This window comes from Pelophylax lessonae, assembly GCF_965119305.1.
Source record: "Pelophylax lessonae genome assembly, chromosome: 4".
NCBI classification, from domain to species: domain Eukaryota; kingdom Metazoa; phylum Chordata; class Amphibia; order Anura; family Ranidae; genus Pelophylax; species Pelophylax lessonae.
The window spans coordinates 344858504-344879683 of record NC_138771.1 but is presented as its reverse complement, the minus strand read 5'-3'; the positions used below and the strand labels follow the sequence as shown (position 1 = coordinate 344879683).

Genomic DNA, 21180 nt, shown 5'->3' with positions numbered 1-21180 from the left:
TCGTTTTACATTCCAGCGTTCAAAGGAGTTTTACAAACGTCCCGTGTACATTTAGCCTTACCAAAACCATATAATGGGAGGTCAAATCTAAAACCTTTCAATTTTGTATGCATTCAGGCAGGCCCGTGCAGTACATATTTGAAGGCAATTCTAAAGGAAATCTAACAACACAAGTTGTATAGTGTGTATCCGGCTTTAAGCCCAGTACACACGATCAGATTATCGAACGATCTGTTGTCCGTTTTTTGTGGCATGCTAGTCTGATGTGGAAAGTGAAAAGGTAATTTTTATACAAATTTTCCCGTACGACAGAATTCTACTTGAGAAGTGATGTCATGTGCTGGATTGATTTCTATGTGTTCTTTCGTCTCTGAGCATGCCTAGTCTTGCTCTTAAGATTTTTTTCCGTCAATCTGTACTAATGAGATGAAAATCAGACATTGTATTACGGACAAAAAATTTTTATAGCCTGCACATCAGGATTTTGTCAGCCAAAAAGTCGGAATTGGCTGTCGAAAGCACCATACTAACAATCCGAAAATTGGCAGATCGATCGTCGGACGAATTTTCCCTACAGATTTTCCTATCGTGTGTACAGCCCTTATGGATGATGTTCTGAGTCACAAGACATCTTCTGGAAATAGTTGTTTCTCTAGCGCTCATTGACAGACGTAGTCCTCGGTGATACACCACCTTCGGGTTATGTTGCCTCCACAGGAGCAGGACTAGACAGGAAATTAAAAAGCTCTGGCCACACCCTAGGGGCAGTCCCAGAGGGTATATCCTCTCTCTCTCTCTGCCTCAGCAAATTAGTTATTTTCTGTCAGAACTGGCTGCATTATCATGCCAGTCCCCATACCTAGTGATTCATAGGGATAAGGTAGTACTTCATCCTAAGCCATCTTTTCTTCCTAAGGTGGTTTCAGATTTTCATCTGAATGAAGATATTGTACTACCTTCCTTGTGTCCTCAGCCCAAGCATCATCGGGAACATGCGTTGCATTCCTTAGATGTGGTTCGGGCAATCAGGGTATACCTGAAAGCTACGGAATCATTCCGTAAGACGGATTCACTTTTTGTGATCACGGATGGCCCCAGAAAGGGTTTGCCTGCATCTGTCGCGACCATTGCCAAATGGATTCGACAAACGGTGGTACAGGCTTATTCTATTAAGGGTCAGAGTCCTCCGTTCCCTGTTAGGGCGCACTCCACTCGAGCGCTCAGTACTTCCTGGGCCTTTCGCCATCAGGCGTCAGTGGTCCAGGTATGTAAGGCGGCCACCTGGTCGTCGGTACATACCTTTAAAAAATTCTATAAAATTGATGTGACGGCATCGGCGGATGCCTCATTTGGCCGCAAGGTTTTGCAGGCCGCTATTTGAGGAGACCGGTGGTCTACCTCGAGGGTTTTTTCTGTTTGAAAAAAAAAAAAAAAAAAAAAAAGATTTTTTCTCTTTTTTGTTGAGTCTCATCATTAAGGATGAGCATTGTAAACTTCTAGTTGGCACCGGTTGGGCCTTCTAGATTTGGATTTGATTTCCATTTTCCCACCCCTCATTTGTGATACTGCTCTGGGACGTCCCGAAGGTGGTGTATCACCGAGGACTACGTCTGTCAATGAGCGCTAGAGAAAAATGGATTTTTGTAAAATCTTACCGTAAAATCCTTTTCTCTTAGCTCATTGACAGACGTAGTCCCCGCCCCTCTGTTTTTGAGTTAGGAACACAGTAGAGTTTCTCTGTTAAGGGAGGAGAACCATTCAGAAGAACAATTATCTCTGCAGCACTTCACCAATCAGGCCTATATGTTGGAGTGGCCAGACGGAAGATACTCCTCAGTATAAGGCAACATAACAGCCGGCCTGAAGTTTGCCAAAAGGCACCTGAAGGACTCTCAGACCATAAACAAAATTCTCTAATCTGATGAAACAAAGATTGAACTCTTTTGGCCTGAATAACAAGCGTCATGTCTAGAGGAAACCAGGCACTGCTCTTTACCTGGCCAATACCATCTCTACAGTAAAGCATGGTGGTGGCAGAATCATGCTGTGGGGATGTTTTTTTAGTGGCAGGAACTGGGAGACAGAGGGAAAGATGAATGCAGCAATGTACAGAGACACCCATGGTGAAAGCCTGCTCTGGACCTCCGACTGGGGTGGAAGTTCATCTTCCAACAGGACAACATTCCTAAGCACACAGCCAAGATAACAAAGAAGTGGCTTCGGGACAACTCTGTAAATGTCCTTGAGTGGCCCAGCCAGAGCACAGCTTGAACCTGATTGAACATCTCTGGAGAGATCTGAAAATGGCTGTGCACCGACACTCCCCATCCAATGTGATGGAGCTTGAGAGGTTCTGCAAAAAAGACATCAATAGGTGTGCCAAGTTTGAAGCATCATACTCAAGACTTGCTCCCACGGCAAGCAGCTTGCTATGGGGGCACCCGAGCCGAGTCACAGCTTCCTGGGACCATTCAGACACGGAGCCATGACTCGGCCCTGCCCCCTCTCCTCTGATTGGTTGACTGACTTTGAGAGCAGTGGGAGCCAATCACGCCCAGCTGCTGTCTCAGCCAATGAGGAGGGGAGTCCCGAGCTGCTGAGAAACTCCTGCAACATTGCTGGATAAAGATTGGCTCAGGTAAGTATTAGGGGGGCTGCTGCAAACAGGTTTTTTTATCTGAATGCATTAGGATAAAAATTCTTCTGCCTTTACAATCCCTTTAACCACTTGCCGACTGCCCCACGCAGATTTACTGCGGTTTGGGTGAGCATATTCACGTAGTACTGCGTGATTATGTGCACGCGGTCTCGCTGCCGAGACTGCGCTCCCGCTGTGATTGGACACAGTGGGAGTCAGGCAGTGGGAGGAGCAACGGCGATCTGCAGAGAAACTGACAGAAGACCCGTCTGCTTATGTTAACAAAGCAGACGGGTCTTCTGTCACACAGGCAGAGAGAGATCAGGAGTTTCAGCTAAGCTGAAACGCCAATCTCTGTGCCTGTCACTGGGACCTTCTCCCCCACAGTCAGTAAGCATTATTAGGCCTACATTAACCCCTTTGATCACCCCCAGTATTAACCCCTTCCCTGCCAGTGTCATTTATACAGTATCAGTGCATAAATATTTAGCACTGATTACTGTGTTAATGTCACTGGTCCCCATAAAGTGTCAATGTCAGGGGTCCGATCTGTCCTCCGCAATGTCGGTCTTGCTAAAAATTGCAGATTGCCACCATTACTAATAAAATAAAGTCCAAAAATCTATCCCATCGTTTGTAAACGCTATAACCAATTAAAATATGCTTTTTGGGATTTTTTTTACCAAAAATATGTAGCAAAATACAAATTGGCCTAAACTGATAAAAAAAATTGGATTATTAAAAACACTTTTATTTGGAATGTTTTATACCGGAAAGTAAAAAATATATATATTTTTTTCAAAATTTTATAAATAAAATTTATAGCGCAAAATCTAAAAACCGCAGAGGTGATCAAATACCACCAAAATAAAGCTGTCTGTGGGGAAAAAAGGACATCAATTGTATTTGGGAACAGCTTTGCACGACCGCTTGATTTTTTTTACATTTTTGGCCAATTTGTTTTCTGCTACCTATGTTTGGTAAAAAAAAATCACAATAAGCGTATTTTGATTGGTTTGCGCAAAAGTTATTGCGTTTACTAACTAGGGGAAAGATTTTTGTCTTTTTTTTTTTTTTGCGGGACTGAGACATTGAGGCCGACAGATCGGACCCTTGACTGACATTTTTGACACTTTTGGGGGTACCACTGACATTACTACAGTAATCAGTGCTATAAATATGCACTGTTACTGTAAAAATGACACTGGCTGGGAAGGGGTTAACATTATTGGGGAAGGAGGGGTTAAGTATGTCCCTAGGGGCGTGTTTCTAACTGTGATTGGACATGGCTACTGGTGTAAGAACAGAGATCAACGGTCCTACATAGTAGAACCGTGTGATCTCCATTTTTACACAGGGGAGAATGACAGGCCGCTTTGTTTACATCAGCCGCCTGCCTTTCTCCCTTCACAGCGAACGATCGCGAGTGACCGGCGGACATCGAGTCTGCTGGTCACACGCACTAACTTGTTAGGGAACGGGGCGGGCGGGCGCGCGCGCGCGCTCGCCCGCTCGCCCGCTGTTGGCTCACAAGCTAGTGACAGGCTAGTGACGTACCAGTACGTCACTTTGCCTGGCCGGGGCTGACCGCCGCAGTATATGTACTTGCGGCAGTCGGCAACCGGTTAAATGCCTAAATTTTTAGTTCACTCATTCCATGCCTGACTATTTGTTAGTGTTGCTGTCCTTCCCAAGAACTGGTAAATAGTGGGGTGTGGGAGGGGAAAGGCCATTTTGTCATATTTTAAAATAAAGTGTTACTAAACCCACAACAGTAAAATCAGTTTGTATATACAGTAAAGAATGCTTGTTATACTCACTGTGAAACATAAAGGGATTAATCCTCTGCATTGTGTAAAAAAGGCTGTTTGATGTCTTCTTTGATTCTCCACTTTTACTGCCCCAATCCATCCGCTAATAGAACAGAGCCCTAGAGGCACTCTGCACATGTTCAATTTTGTGTGTATTGTTAGTATTTTTTTGGGAGGGTGCATTTGATCAGCACAGGGCCAATCAGCAATGTCCAGACAAAGTCAGGGGTCATGCAGCCTCATAGGACAAAAAGTCCTCCTACAAGCTTTAACCAATGCTCGACCAAACACTAAAAGAGGTCACAAGACTGCTATATACTGCTGATGAAAAAAGTTATTTAGCCATTCATATTTACTAAAATCATTGCATTTCCATGTTCTGTGCTCTCTGGGAGATCAGATATAGTGAATGCAGGGTCCTGGGTTTAGTAACACTTTAATTTTTAGATGCCTGCCTTGCATATCTGTCTGGAGGTCAGTTTCTCCTTAGTGGCCACAGGTTTGCTGTAAAGGGAAATTTTGGCTTACCCTTAACAAGACACTCCGTTTATTAGACCAGTGGTTCTCAACTCCAGTCCTCAGGCCAGATTTTAAGTATTACTTTGGGGAGATGCAGACTAGAGTACTGCAATCACTGAGCAGCAAATTATTTCACCCGTGAGGTATTTCAGTTCTCTTGCAAACCTGGCCTGTTAGTGTGCCCTGAGGACCGGAGTTGAGAACCACTGTTTTAGACTAATGTGGCTTTGTCCTTATTAGGCTTGGTTCACTCTACTGTGATGCGATTTTGACTCGATTTGCACTATTAATTTATGTAGTGCAACTTTGATGCGGCTTTGGTTGTGTTTTGGATGTGGTTTGCATATTCTTTGGAGCCATGATGTCGGATTCCATCTGCAGAAGCACACAATTATATAATTTCCATTAAAATGAAAGTTTTATATGCATTATCATTTTTTGCAGATGTCAAGACCGACTCTTACCTAGCAATGGTGTGTACTAGTGATCGACAGATATTGTTTTTTTGTTGCCAATACCGATATTTTGGCCATAGCATATCGGAATCAGGCAATATTAGCCAATATTTTCGTATATTTAAAAAAATATATATTTTTTATCGCTTGACAGGTACTGTAGTGGAGGGATCTGGGGGTCTAAAATACCCCAAACCCCTCCTCTGGACTTAAAAGCATTCAAAACGCCAAGTTTTTTTTGTTTTGAATGCTGTCTTTTTTTTTTTTTTTAATCTGGCGCGCCGGGTACCTGGAAGTGAAGTCATGACATCACTTCCGGGTTTTTATATGGAGACCCGATCAGAGCCGAATGCGGCTCTGATCGGGGCTTCGGCGGCCGAGCAGACTGTTTGTTTGCCCCAGTCTCCCGGTGGGACGGGAGACCCGGGCAAGCCGCGGAAGGGGGGGGGGGACGTCCCCTCCCGCTCCCTGTAATGACAGCCGAGCGGCTTCTCAACCGCATCGGTTGTCATTACAAGACAGTCGACCGTCGGCTATGGACGCCGGTACCGGGGTGATGCCTCTAGCTACTGGCATCACTCTGGTACAAGCACTTTCCCGAAATATCGGCAAGATGGGTCACCTTGGTGGCCGATTCCGATATATTGGGGAAAGTGCAGATCAGCCCTCAATATATCGGCTTAGCCGATAATCGGTCGATCACTAGTGTGTACAAATGATAAATCTATTTTCAGGTAAAATGGCTAATATGGGGAAAATCCTGGCTGGATTTCTACTTTAAATGACAAACTGTGTCCTGCTAGATATTAGATATTTCGCAATATAAAACCCTAACCCCCTTTTACCTTTTTAAAATCACAAGATTGTCAGTGCCATCTTACTGCAGCTTGTCACTTATCATTCACTTTTTTCTGTACACACTTTAAATATGTTTTCTTTGTGGAAAGAATGATTTGCTTTTGCTTTTACAGCAATTAACTACTCTTCACATCAAGCTTCTGCTCAGGGAGTTTGTCCAAATATAACCTAGTTTGTCTAATTTATTCACTGGTGTATTCCAGCAAATGTGTGCATTTTCATAGGTGTGAGTTATTGTTCAGTGATGGCTTGAAGAGCAATGCAGCGCTACTTCCATCTATCAATAGCTGGCTTGTTTTGTCCTGTTAATGAATCAGTGGTTCCACAGCTTTGGGTGGTCCTGTCTTCAAATGAATCAAGTTACCCAAGTGATTACCTGGAGAAGTAATGTATTTTATGTTTCCTTTTGTTATGGCCTAAAGTGGTTGTGTTGCTACAGTTTCTATGTATTTTCAATGTACTTCTATATGTAAACCTGAAACTTATGTTTTTTGCTTAGAGAAGTAAAAGATTTCATCAGGTCTTTACTGCTGTCTATGTTGGTACTTGGTAGTTTTCACCTTCTTTTTTGTCCTGGTAACCGTTGCTTCTGGTATGGGATGTGATTGTGTTTTTTTTTTTTTTTGTAAACCTCTCAAATGGTAAAGCTTAATTTTTCCTTAAAATAATAGACATACTTATCTGCTCTGTGCAATGGTTATTCACAGAGTGGCCCAAAATCTGCTCTTCAGGGCTCCCTCATTGGTGCTCCTTCTCTGCGTGCCCCCATATTACGCCGCTTGCTATTGGGCCATTTAGGTGGGCGTGCTCTCGAGCCAGGCTGTGTGCATCCATTGACACACAAAGTGTGACAAGTCCCTACTCCCTCTTTATAGGATTTGACTGACAGCAGCAGGAGCCAATGCTGCCGCCTAGTCACCTGTGAGAAGAGAGAGAGGGTAGAAGTGTTTGGGGGGAAGAGGGAGCAGCCTTTGGCTTCAAGCGCTGATTGAATCTTGCTGTACCTGACAAATTTTGATACGGGTTTTAACGTCCTTTGGAGTGACAATATCCCCTCACTCGGGAGAAATTTCCTCTTCCTGCTTTGTCTCTGGGATGGGAAGTGAAGGTAAATCTCCTTGACAGGACACCCCTGACTGACCCCATGACAGGGGTCCTACAATTTCCTATTCTATATATAAAATTTTTAGGGAAAAAAAAAAAGAAGTTTGAGCTTTTATAAAAGCTGTGTACTGAGGTTATTGTTGTGCAGTGTAGCTTTACTGTTCAGAAAGCCAAGCTCTGCCCATCACTTCAACTAGCAGGCAGGTGTTTGACCTTCTGAGCTCTGTTTTCTTATATAAATAATTGACCAAATAGGGCTTTCAGGACAAAATGTCAATCCAGGCAAGGTTATCAAGGTTTATTTTAAAGTAACTGTCACTTGATGATCGCAAATTCTAGAAGGAACTTGCATTTGCCACATTTTTTTCAAGATCTTGATAGTGCTGGGGAAAACCATTACAAATTGGTTGTAAACTCTGCTGTAGAGCCAAAGCAGAACTGCACTGCATCTGAAAACCGCAAACCAAAAATGCTATTCATTTTTATTTTTCAAAGCAAACTCTTTCATACATCCATGTCTCCATGATTTATGTTGCTGAGAAATCAGTTTAACCCCACCCAAACATTTACAGCCATGACCATCTTAATAAAGAGCAGAGGATTCTTGTAGCATTTACTTCCTAGAATCCATCTGCCCTTAGCTCAGGCATGCAGACTAAAGACTCCTGGAATGTATGGCCTCATTTGCCTAGGCTAGAGACCAGGAAGAAAGTGTTAAAAAGAAAGAAATGTTAAAAAAAATGTTAGCTGCATAAGGATTTAAAATATTCTATGTTTGAAAGAGTGAAGTTCCTCTTTAATCATACCTAGAATAGGTTTTGCTTTTAGGTTTGTGCTGGAATTGAGTCCACTTTCAGTTTCTTAGTTGTATATGATCTATTCTGCTCTTAAAGAATGTTGAAGTTTTGTGTCCTTTGCTTGATATTGGATTCGATTTATACTGATGTACTTTAACCACTTCAATACAGGGAAATCCAAAAAAAAGAAAAAACACGATACATGCAGTGGATATAAAAAGTCTACACACCCATGTTAAAAATGTCTGTCAGGTTTCTGACAAAGATAAATCTTTTCAGAACTTTTTCCACCTTTTAATGTGACCTATAAACTGTACAACTCAATTGAAAAACAAACTGAAATCTTTTAGGGGTGGAGGGAAGTAAAAATAAAAAAATAAAATGTGTTTTACATAAGTGTGCACACCCTCCTTATAACTGGGGATGTAACAGTGTTCAGAATTAAGCAATCATATTCAAATTCATGTTAAATAGGAGTCAGTAAACACCTGCCATCAATTAAAGTGCCTCTGATCAACCCCAAATAAAGTTTAGCTGTTCCTAGTAGGTCTTTCCTGACCTTTTCTTAGTCACATCCTACAGCAAAAGCCATGGTCCGCAGAGAGCTTCCAAAGCTTTAGAGGGATCTCATTGTTAAAAGGTATCCATCAGGAGACGGGTACAAAAGAATTTCAAAGACATTAGATATACCATGGAACACAGTGAAAACAGTCCTCATCATGTGGACAAAGTATGGCACAACAGTGACATTACCTAGAACTGGACATCTCTCCAAAATTTACGAAAAAGCGAAGAAAACTGGTCAGGGAGATCAAGAGGTCAAGATGCCCACAGCAACATTAAAGGAGCTGCAGGAATATCTGACAAGTGCTGGCTGTGTAGTACATGTGACCACAATCTCCCGTTTTTCTTTATATGTCTGGGCTATGGGGTAGAGCAGCAAGACGAAAGCCTTTTCTTATGAAGGAAAACATCCAAGCCTGGCTTAATTTTGCAAAAACCCATCTGAAGTCTCCCAAAAGCATGTGGGAAAATGTGTTATGGTCTGATAAAACCAAGGTTGAACTTTTTGGCCACAATTCCAAAATATATGTTTGGCATAAAAACAACACTGCACATCACCAAAAGTACACTATACCCAGAGTGAGTGCCGGTTCACACTTATGCGATGCGGGAAGGCTGCAAATTCGCAGTCTGTGGCCGCATCGCAAACGCACCCCTGGCAGTTCACACTGCCATATGCGATACGCTGGGGGTGTCAATGTAATCTTAACGACACCCCCAGTTTGATCGCATATCGCAGTGCGATCTTGCCGTTCACACCGTATCGGATCGCACAAGTGTGAACCGCTGTGCGATCCGATCCTGATGCGGCTACAAAAAAGGGTCCTGTGCGTCTTTGCTGCGGGTGCGGTGCAAATTTAGCCATACAAATTGTATGGCTAAACTCGCACCGCACAGCCGATCACATGTAATGAAGGAGCAGTGCGCTCCGACATTACATGCGATCGCCGCAGCCGCATCAGTGTGAACCGGCACTGAAGCCCATGCTTCATGATGACCGCATCATGCTTTGGGATGGTTTTTCTTCAGCTGGTACAGGGGCCTTAGTCAAGGTAGAGGGAACTATGAACAGTTCCAAATACCAGTCAATATTGGCACAAGACCTTCATACTTCTGCTAGAAAGCTGAATATGAAGAGGAACTTCATCTTTCAGCATGACAACGGCACAAAGCACACCTCCAAATCAACAAAGGAATGGATTCACCAGAACAAGATTAAAGTTTTGGAATGTCCCAGCCAGAGCCCAGACGTGAATCCAATTGAAAATCTGTGGGATGATCTGAAGAGGGCTGTGCACGGGAGATGCCCTTGCAGTCTGACAGATTTGGAGTGTTTTTTGGAGTGTTTTTGCAAAGAAGAGTGGGAAAATATTGCCAAGTCCAAAATGTGCCATGCTGATAGACTCCTACCCAAAATGACTGAGTGCTGTTATAAAATCAATAAGTGCTTCAACAAAGTAATAGTTTAAGGGTGTGCACACTTATGCGACCATATTATTTTAGTTTTTTTATTTTTTCTTCCCTCCACTTAAAAGATTTCAGTTTGCTGTTCAACTGAGTTGTACAGCTTTGGGTCAAATTAAAGGTGGAAAAAGTTCTGAAATTAATTTTCTTTGTGTAATTTTTTTACATCAGACACCTGACATTTTAATAGGGGTGTGTAGACTTTTTATATTCACTGTATATTCTAAACTGATTTGCAGTACAGTGAGTAAAAGAAGTATTTGATCCCCCTTGCCAACCAACAATAATTCTGGCTCCCACAGACCTGGCTACAGTATGCGCTTAAGTGGTGCACAGATTAGTCCAGTCAATTTTGATGACTGTTGGTGCGATTATTCGCAAATGGAAGAAATACAAAATAACCATCAATCGCCCTGAGTATGACGCTTCATACGAGATTTCACCTCATGGGGTAAGGATGATCATGAGAAAAGTGAAGGATCAGCCCAGAACTACATGGGGAGGAGCTTGTGAATGATCTCAAGGCAGTTGGGACCACAGTCACCAAACAAACCATTGGTAACACAATATGCTTCCATTGATTGAAATCCTGCAGCACGCAGAAGGGCCCCTTCCTCAAGAAGGCACATGTACAGCCCTGTCTGAAGCTTGCCAGTGAACATCTACATGATTCAGAGAAGAATTGGGAAAATGTGCTGTGGTCAGATTGGCATTAACTTTACTCGCCGTGTTTGGTGAAAGAAAAATGCTGCCTATGACCCTAAGAAAACCATTTCTTCAGTCAAGCACTGAGGTGAAAACCTGATGCTTTGGGGCTGTTTCTCTGCTAATGGTACAGGCTGACTTTGCCGCATTGAGGGCCAATGGACGGTGAAAGGTAATGCCCCTTGGTAGGTACGCTTCTGCTGGCCAGCCTCCCTTCAACCTGTAAAGAATTTACAAGCCCTCGGAAATAAGCCATCCGTCTTTCAGTCTGTTTTCCACTGGATTCAGGTAAGGACAGCTTATATACAGTCATAAAGGGGATGCAACCTTCTTTTCCCAGACCAACTAAAGATATACATAGAATATTTAAGCTCGATGGACTGACGATATACATAGTAGAAAACAGATGTATACATATCAGGAAAGAAATATCTCAGAAAAGCAAAATACTCTGCGACCAAAAAAAATATTCTCACAACTCAGTAACAATTGGAGGAAAACTCACATCCTCGACAGCAAAAATGTCTAAGTTACACAGCGAGAGATTTTCAGTAAAATGGAAAAAGTTTAAAGCTTAACTCCAATCATTCAATTGAGCATAACTATATATAGCATTTAAATAAAACCTAATTCCAACAGACGGGGCCATGTATTGTAAAATCTTAGATGAGAACCACCTTCCCTCAGCCAGAACACTGAAGATGAGTCGTGGATGAGGCTTCCAGCAGGACAAGGACCCAAAACATACCACCAAGGCAACAGAGGGGAGGCTACATTAAGAAGAAGAAATACATTAAGGTCATGGAGTGGCCTAGCCGGTCTCCAGACCTTAATCCTATAAAAACTTATGGAGGGAGCTGAAACTTTGATTTGTTAAAGCAGAGTTCCAGCCTTTTCTGTGTTTATTAAAAGTCAGCAGCTACAAAAAGTGTAGCTGCTGACTTTTAATAAACACACTCACCTGTCCCATGGTCCAGCGATGCGGCCGCCCAAAGCCTCGATCCTCTCCCTCTGGTCTCGGCGGCGAAGGCATCTTTGGTGTGGGCACCCGGCTGTGACAACTTGCGGCTTCACAGCCGGGTACGCACTGCGCATGCGCAAGTTGCGCTGCGCGTCTTGATTGGCCGGCAATCTTCTGGGACCTCTGACATGTCCCAGAAGATTGCAGGGAGGGAGGGGGAGAGGACAACTTCCGCTCAGGGCGCCGCGGCGCCCTGAGCGGAAGTGGGAGCGGGTACCTGTCAAAACTAGGTACCCGCTCCCACACCCCCCCCCCCCCCCCCCCGAAAAAAAAAAAAAAAAAAAAGACATGCCAAATGTGGCATGTCAGGGGGTTAGGACTACCTAAAGCGGAAATTCCACTTTTGGGTGGAACTCCACTTTAGGAGACAGCCAGGAAACCTTAAGGATTTAGAAAAGATCTGTAAAAGAGTGGAACAAAATCCCTCCTGAGATGTGTGTAAATCTGGTAACCAACTACAAGAGACATCTTAGCTCTGTGCTTACCAACAAGGGTTTCTCCACAAAGTATGCAGTCATGTTTTGCTGGGGATCAAATACTTATTTTACTCGCTGAACTGCAACTCCATTTATAACATTTATATCATGTGGTTTTTTTTTTTTATGGCTTTGGTTGAATTTCTTTCTCTATCATTTAAAATACACCTAAGATAACAATTCTAGACCATGCATTTCTTTGTAAGTGGGCAAACTTATGGTACAAAAATCTGCAGGGGATTAAATAACTATTTTACCCACTGTATCTGAACATTGATCAATACTGATGGACAGACTATCTCATTTCATTAGGCCCTAAAACGGCAGGACAGTAGAAATACCCTCCAAATGACCCCTTTTTGGAACTTAGCCCAAGGTATTTAGTAAGAGATATGGCGGGTTATAATTTTGTGCCATAAATTTTTTTTTTTTTTTGTGTAATGGACAAATTGAAGGAAAAAAAAAATGATATATAATTTTTCTTTCTTTTCCTTGTGATTAACTGTGATTGGTCAAAGCGAATCACATGGTACAGATGGGCTGTGATTTGCCTTGTCTGTACCATGTGATCAATTTGACCAATTACAGCTAGCAACACAATTGTACACCATGGATGGCATGAAAGGAAGCCATCTATTGTGTAGAACTGTCATGTGACCTGCTGTGATTGGTCACAGTGGTCACATGGTACCGGCAGCAAAGCCGGTCCACTGATCAGTCATTGTCTGTGTCCCATGGACATGACCGGTGACAGATCCCAAGGCTGTGCGTCCCCATGATAGGCGCTTCCTGACAGGAAGTCATGCGATGTCCAGTCAGAATGGGAAAGCCACCGACCGACTCCCAATTGATGATAGGCCGGACGGGAAGTCGTTAAAACAGAACTTCACCCTCCTAATTTTTCTTTTTAGATGATTCCGTTAGGGTTGAGTTTATTTGATTACGTTTAAATTGGCTGTTTCTGGCAGTAATGCATTTCATTTTTTCACTGCTTTATTCTGTTAACGAATAGAGGAAAGCAAAGCTGTTGTTTGAAAATATGTTCAGCACCTCAGTAGTATTGCTTTGTTAATCACAAAGGCAGCTTGACAATTGTGTATTTTTTCCATTTTTCAGATCACCGGGAAAGGACGAAGTTCGAGTCTGAAAGAAATGAGTTGGAACCTGTATACAACCCTGTCTCACAGGCTACCAGCATCTCCACTGAGCAGCAGCAGTATTCCTCTGGTGGGCAGGCTATCCCCAGCACTGTGACTGTCATTGCACCTGCTCACCACCCTGAGAGCACAACAGAAATCTGGTCTAATTACTATAGCAACCACAACCCTACCAATTCTTACAACAGAAACCCACCTCCTAAACGACGCTGCCGGGATTATGATGGTAAGCAACTCATTAATGACTGTTGGATTTTGCTAATAGCTGCCATATTTGTAGAGGCTACAACATACACTGAAACTTATTTGAAGCAGAATATAGCACAAAACCTGAAAACCTGAATCTAATAAACCTAAACCTCCCCACCAAGACAAGTACCCCTAATCCCAGTATGTGATCCTGTGCCCCTCTATATGGCACTGTAGTGAGAGGGGTACACATACCAGGTAGTTAAATTTTTTTACAAACTCTTGCATTTTATGTTTTAAAAAGAACAAGTAAAGCTAAACAAATGTGTTTCCTACGGAAACCTATTCTTGGAGAAATATCTGGTCTGCTATTGGGGGTTGTCTCCTTTTTAAAATGCTAGTTTATTTGCTGCCAGTGATCCAATAGTGATCTGCGAGGGCTACTTCTGACATTTCTCACATACGTGTTTAGAATCTGCATTTACTGAATTTACTAGAAAATTAATTCGAACCCTCCAAACATCATGCATTTTGTGAAAGCAGACTCTCTGGAGAATGAAATGATGGTGGTTGCAATTTTTTTACGTTGCATGAGATTTGCTATTGTACCCTAGATCTCTCCTCTGTCTTCAAAAGCATCGGAACAAACAGTGATTGGTAACTGTTTGCAAACTTCATACTAAAACCAGTGACAAAATCCTTTTAGTTTCTGGTTTTATTTGTCTGTGTTCAGTTGTAACAACTGGTCCCAGTGGTCCCAGGCCTCCTTCCATGCCCTGTAGAAGCGATCAGGTGGCTGTGGGGCCACTCGGATCACTTCTACAGGAAACCCATCGTCAGCTGCAAACGAATAACAGGATCATGGCTGCAACTGCGTTAGTACCAGACCCGAAAAGCCCTGGTATGGATTGGGGAGGCGGGGGGGGGGGGAGATTTGGTCTAGTAGATTCTTATAGACTGTTAGTGACAATTTTTAAAGCGGAACGCCAGCTAGCACTTTTTAAAGCGGTAGTAAACCGCATAAAAAAAAAAAATTGGGCCCTGGGCAGTTTAAGTAATAATGTGTTAGTATGTATCATATACTAGCACATTATGACACTTGCCTGAAAACGAAGCCCTCCAGTGGAGCGCTGTCATTACTAAAGGCACTTCCATCTTCACCCAGTCTTCTTTCCGGGTACACGGGCTTCTGTGAAATGACTGGCTGAGCTGGCACTGACATCACTCCCGCACAGGAGTCTCTGTTTACGGCAAGGGTATGCCGTCCCTTCAGAGCACATGCGCTGGTGACATCACCAGCTGCATCTAAAGTAAATGTCTCCTAAACGGTGCACGTTTAGGTGAGATTTACTGTACCTCCTAGATGAGCCTTTTTATAGGTTTACCTATAGGTAAAAATCATATATGGAAGATTACTCCCACTTTAAGCCATTACAGCAATAGGCTTTTTATTTCTTTTTTTAGCTTTTTTGAGAGAGAGGTTTTACATAAATAAACTTGACCTCCTGAAGATTTACCCCCTTTTATGACCAGGCCATTTTTTTGCGATATGGCACTGCGCTACTTTAACTGACAACTGTGCAGTCGTGTGACGCTATACCCTAGAAAATTGTATGGAATATCCGGTACTTTCACTAGGGGAAGAGATCAATTCTAGTCTCTCTGCTTTTCAGAAACACAGGATGGCTGCATCCTTTTCAGTTCAGTTTAGACAGATCTGAAAAGATGTAAACCGATGTCAGTTTGCATCCGTTCTGTTTTGACCATTTTTAGGCAAGAAACCTTTTTTTGTTCATACTTTTGTTATCTATGATTGGTTTCTGCAACGGCTTGCAGAATGAAAAAAAAAAAGGTGTAGACTGATGTAAAAACAGATGTAGACTGATGTAAACTGAACTAAAGACTGATGTACAAAGATGTAAACCATGTGAAAGATGAAGAGTGAACGGATGACTCCCATGTGAAAGGACACTTAACACCAGTTCGGAAAAATGCATTTCCATGTGAATTCACTGCATGGGAACAGGCTGCCTTTTCAAGGCATTCACGGGTGCCATTAACTTAATGCCAAGCCACACCAAATGCGTCTAGATCAGTGGTTTTCAACTCCTGTCCTCAGGACCCACTAACAGGCCAGGTTTGCAAGATAACTGAAATAGATCACATAGGATCTATCACATAGGATAGGGGATATAATATACTGCTCAGTGATTGCAGTATTCTAGTTGGCCTGTTAAAGGGTCCTGAGGGACAGGAGTTGAGAACCACTGGTCTAGATGCTTTTGGATTCTGAAAAGTAGCGACTACCGTACTTTCTGTGCATTCCATTGAAATAAGCTGTAGGCAACAGAACAGGCAAAAACTTGCCCTCGATCGTGCGCATTCCGGAGTAAATGAGTCCCTAAATGCTACATTTAGGGCCACATGTCCTTGTTGATTATGGCCATAGTCCGACTTTAAAATGATTTTGTAGAGGGTTTTTTTTTTTTTTTTTCAAATGTTTTTTAAATAACAAACATGTTTATACTTGCCTGCTCTGTGCTTGCTGTGTTTTGCACAGAGCAACCCTGATCCACCCTCTGGGGTTCCTCCCTGGCACTCCTGGCTCCTCCAGTGCCTCCCATAGCAAGCTGCTTACTATGGAGGCACTCGTGTGTGCTCTCTTCCAAGCCCCACTCTGTGTGTCCATAAGATACACCAAGCAGGGCTCAGCCCCGCTTTGCTCCCTCATCACTGGCTGTGGTTGACAGCAGCCAATGGCTCCTGCTGCTGTGTGGGAGCCAATGAGGGGGAATACAGCCGAGAGAACCTCGACTCTTACATTGGATCAAGATTGGGCTCAGGTATGTATTTATTTAGTGGGGGCTGCAGGGGAAGCTGCATGCACAACATTTTTTTTTTTTTTTTTTTACCTTACTGCATAGACCCTGTCAGTGTTAAAGAGTTTGTCTCAACCCGCTATGTAGCCATTGGTCTATGACCCCTGTCAGATTCTGTTCTGCAGATAATGAATTTACTGGTAAAACAATTATAAGCTCTTAGATTAGGCATGTGTCAATACTGCTTGCCATTGGCTGTATTCAGAGGTTTCTGGAGGTGCTGCAAATTATTCTTGGCAGATGAGTATGATCTGGTACTTTGTATACTCTTAAGTAGACGTTTAGCCAAAAACTAACTCTAAATCTACTTGCAAACACATTCTAAAATTAATCTATCTAACCCTGTAAATCAATAATCGTTATACATAACATTTTATGAAGCCAATCCGGTCCAGTTTCCAGTGGCGGATGCTGTTATGGAAGAGACAGGTGACAACGGTTGGGAAATGTCTGGGAAGTGACATCACCCATAGAATTACTATGGGGCTTCCATTGTCAGCTGCCTCTCCTGCACACGCCTACTCACGGAAGCCACCGCTGACCGCTTAGCATGGGACTGGACCGGAGGGGATGCAATAAAGTTATGTATAGCGATTTTTGCTTTACAGGGCCAGATAGGTTAGTTTTAGAATGTGCTGCAAATAGTTTGTTTTTTGGTTGAACTTCTACTTTGAGTTGGGGAAAAAAACACTGAATGTGACAAATGTATGTACTTTTTTAGAATAAGCCAAAATATTTTGTGGATACTTGTGACATTTCCTGGTTTAACTGTTTTACTTTTAATTTTTTTTCTTAATTTATTATTTGTTTTCTCTTTTCACAGAACGAGGGTTCTGCGTCCTTGGTGACCTTTGCCAGTTTGATCATGGAAATGATCCCTTGGTGGTTGATGAGGTTTCCTTACCCAGTATGATTCCTTTCCCACCACCCCCTGGACTGCCGCCCCCTGGTATTTTGTTGCCTCCTATCCCTGCACCAGCTCATAATATGAGAATGCCAGTTCCTAGGCCACTTACCCAGCCCCCTCCCACTGTCCATTCTGCTCCAAGTAAGTAGACTTCTTTATAAATCAGATGTATCTCTAACTATTTGTTTATACTTTAGACTTGTAAGCTGGCTATACACATTAGGCCTCATGCACGCTAGCACACAGGCCCATGTGCTTCACATCCCAACCAGCCCTGCTTTAAACAGCCTATCAAAGATCAAATAATAAAATGTACCACTTGTTACAGGGGTCCAGCCGCTGGGTATTTCAGCCTGTCCAACATTTTAGCAGCTACTGGACATTGCTCCTTCTTCTTGCAGGTTCCCAAGAACATCAGGATGTGGTGCATACAGGCCTAAACAGTAATGTGTTTAGGCCTTACAGTCTCCTTTAGACCTTTGAAGTCTGGAAAAAAAAACCCTGCTGTCTAAATGCAGGAGCCATGTCCTTTCCTGAGTCTTGCTGTCCTTTTATGTACACTGTTAAAAAAAATTATTAAAGGAACACTTTTTAATCAGAGTAATAGCATCAAGCCAATTAAACCCCTGGGATACTGACCTGGTTAGTCAAGTAGCATAGGGGGTTGTTAATCAGTTTCTGCTGCTTTGGTGTTTATGAAATTAACAGATGCATTAGACAACAATGAAACAACCTCCAAAACAGGAATGATTTTACAGGTGAAGGCCACTAAGATTTTTATTCCCTACTCCTCTTTTCTGACTGTTTTTCACTAGTTTTGCATTTGGCTAGGATCAGTGTCACTACTACCAGCATGAGACAATACCTGGACCCTATAGAGGTCGCACAGGCAGTCCAAGGGTGGCACATCAATGCGTGCCATTGCCAGAAGGTTTGCTGTGTCTCCAAGCACAATCTCAAGAGCATGGAGGAGATTCCAGGTGACAAGCATTTACTCTTGGAGAGCTGGATAGGGCTGTAGAAAGTCCTTAACCCATCAGCATGGCCAGTATCTGCTCCTTTGTGCAAGGAGGAACAGGATAAACACTGCCAGAGCCCTACAAAATGACCTCTAGCAGGCCACTGGTGTAAATGTCTCTGACCAAACAATCAGAAACAGACTTCATGAGGGTGGCCTGAGGGCCCGACGTCCTCTAGTGGGCCCTGTGCTCACTGCCCGGCACCGTGGAGCTTGATTGGCATTTGCCATTGAACACCAGAATTGGCAGGACCGCCACTAGCTCCCTTTGCTTTTCACAGATGAGAGGAGGCTCACCCTGAGCACATGTGAAAGGGTCTGGAGAAGTCATGGAGAACGTTATGCTGCCTGTAACATCGTTCAGCATGACTGGTTTGGTCGTGGGTCAGTGATGGTCTGGGGAGACATATCCATGGAGAGAAGCATAGACCTTCTACAGACTAGATAATGGCACCCTCACTGCCATTAATTATCGGGATGAAATCCTTGGACCCATTGTCAGACCCTACGCTGGTGCACAACAATTCCCAGCATCATGTGGCGAGAGTATGTAGCCAGTTCCTGGAGGATGAATGAATTGATACCATTGAATGGCCCCCACGCTCGCCTAACCTAAATCAAGTACAACGCCCCTGGGACATAATGCTTAGGTCCATCCAACGCTGCCAAGTTGCACCTTAGTCTGTTTAGGAGCTCAGCGATACCCTGGTCCAGATGTGGGAGGAAATACCCCAGGACATTATATGTTGTCTTATTAGGAGCACATCGTGGCTATACAAACTACTGAGTACCATTTTTGAATTGCTGCAATTAAATTTCAGCAAAATGGACTAGCCTGCTGCATAATTTTTTCCCTTTGATTTTCGGGTTGTTTTTGGATTCAGCCCTCTGTAGGTTGATAGTTTTAATTTCCCCTTAAGTGGTGTGGCTTGATTTCATTCCGAATACATTACACAGTCCATATAAGTATAGATATCCAGCATGAGATTTTTCACCATTGAGATCTGATGTGTTTTTAAAGTGTTCTTTAATTTTTTTGAGCAGTGTATTTCCTCCTAAATGTATGCAGTACCTGAGCAGGAAATAATTCCTGCACTTTGTCTCTTTGAAGGAGTTCAGTAACAAAGCCTAGTCACTGCTGTTCTCTTTGCCTGTGCAGAATGACTGGGCTTATATCCAACCCCCTTCAGGCAGCCTGAAGTGGGGGAATCTTCTGATTACTACCCATAGGTCTGTTCCATGCACAGGTTATGAACATCAGTGGTGTCACTGCTACTTTTTACACTGGGTTTACAAAGGCATTTGATGTAAACAGTGGTTTTACATGCTTTGTGGCTGTCGAGGAATATATTTTGATAAAGTATTTGTTGATCAGAGTTAAGCGTTAACATCCATTGTTTGTATACCCTCTGGCAGGCCATGGCACTACATAGCTGTTGGTAAATTTAAAGGACATTGTATGTTCAGATTGTAATGTGTATTATCAGGTTTGAGGTGAACATAGTAAACCGCAATTACTAATTCTAAAATTTCTGCATTCCCATTTTCTGTGTTTTTCTAATGCTAATAAGATTTAAAAAAAAAAGCCAAACTTAGCCTTGCAAAAATGAAGTTCAGTCTTATCTGTAAGCTGTAGGTAGGCTACCTCTAAAGTGAAGTGCTCCTAGGAGTTCATTGTCTTGCCAGTACAATTGGACTAAAATGATTTGCAAGGAAGCATTAGAGAAAAATAGTGATAATTTCCATTTTAGCTTTTAGCATTGTATTCTGTCCTTAAGTATTTGTATAGCCAGATTTTTTTTTTTTTTCTTTTTTGTCAGTTGAGGGACACAGAAAATATGTCATATACTGTCAAATTATACATCCACCTGCAGAAGTATTGGACAATGGAGGAGTAGCCTCACCTGGACTCTTCTGGAATCGGGAATTCCAGGGCCTTGAATTGACTTTTGGTACTGGCTTTAGCATTTGGGTGTTTTCAAGACCCATTTCTGCTGTAGCGCTTTTTCCAGGTCTAGAGCCAATGGCATTCTGGCAATGCTTGCCCTGTCTCTGAAGATTCAGTGAGTAAGTCGGTAGGGCTCAGCAATGGAAGCTACTTTATTTGCACTGCTGGCCGTCTTTTAATTTCCATTGCCACTGCTTTTACTGTGAAGGGATTTACCGCTGAATGGTACTGACATCTACAGGTAGAATGTAGGCGTACTTTTTTTCATGCCATTTAGTATAGAGGACACCTTTCCCCACTTTTTTACCAGCCTCACAGAAGAGGCACATGGATCATCGATCCCCTGTCTGTGTCAACTGCACCCCTACAGTGACTTTGGTCACCGTCACCTATTTTTATACCCGAGGCCTTGCCTCATACCCTGAACTTTGTTTCATTGTTGCAACACTGTTGCAAAATAGAGGACAAATAGAGGGACTTGTTTATCATCCCTTCTGAGGGCCCTGATCTCTGCAATCATGGAATCTTTTGTGACCCTATGCTCATGGGGTCTATGCCATCAAAGTCCCCCTTAGCTATGTCTCCTGAGGCAGAGTTCCTTGCCTTCTCGTCAGGGGCCTGTATGTTAGTCGCACAAAACCTAATGATCAAATGCACCTTTATCATGTAT

The 21180-nt window shown here is 42.9% G+C and overlaps 1 protein-coding gene across 1 annotated transcript in view; it reads left to right on the top strand.

Annotated features, from left to right (window-relative positions):
• The window catches only part of LOC309553254 (RNA-binding protein 27-like), a 186821-nt gene that overhangs the window by 59018 nt on the left and 106623 nt on the right, over positions 1-21180 (top strand). The window contains exons 6-7 of the mRNA XM_082254244.1: positions 13529-13795; positions 17461-17685. Of these exons, the coding sequence (XP_082110370.1) occupies positions 13529-13795; positions 17461-17685 (492 nt within the window). The remainder of the gene's footprint in view (positions 1-13528; positions 13796-17460; positions 17686-21180) is intronic.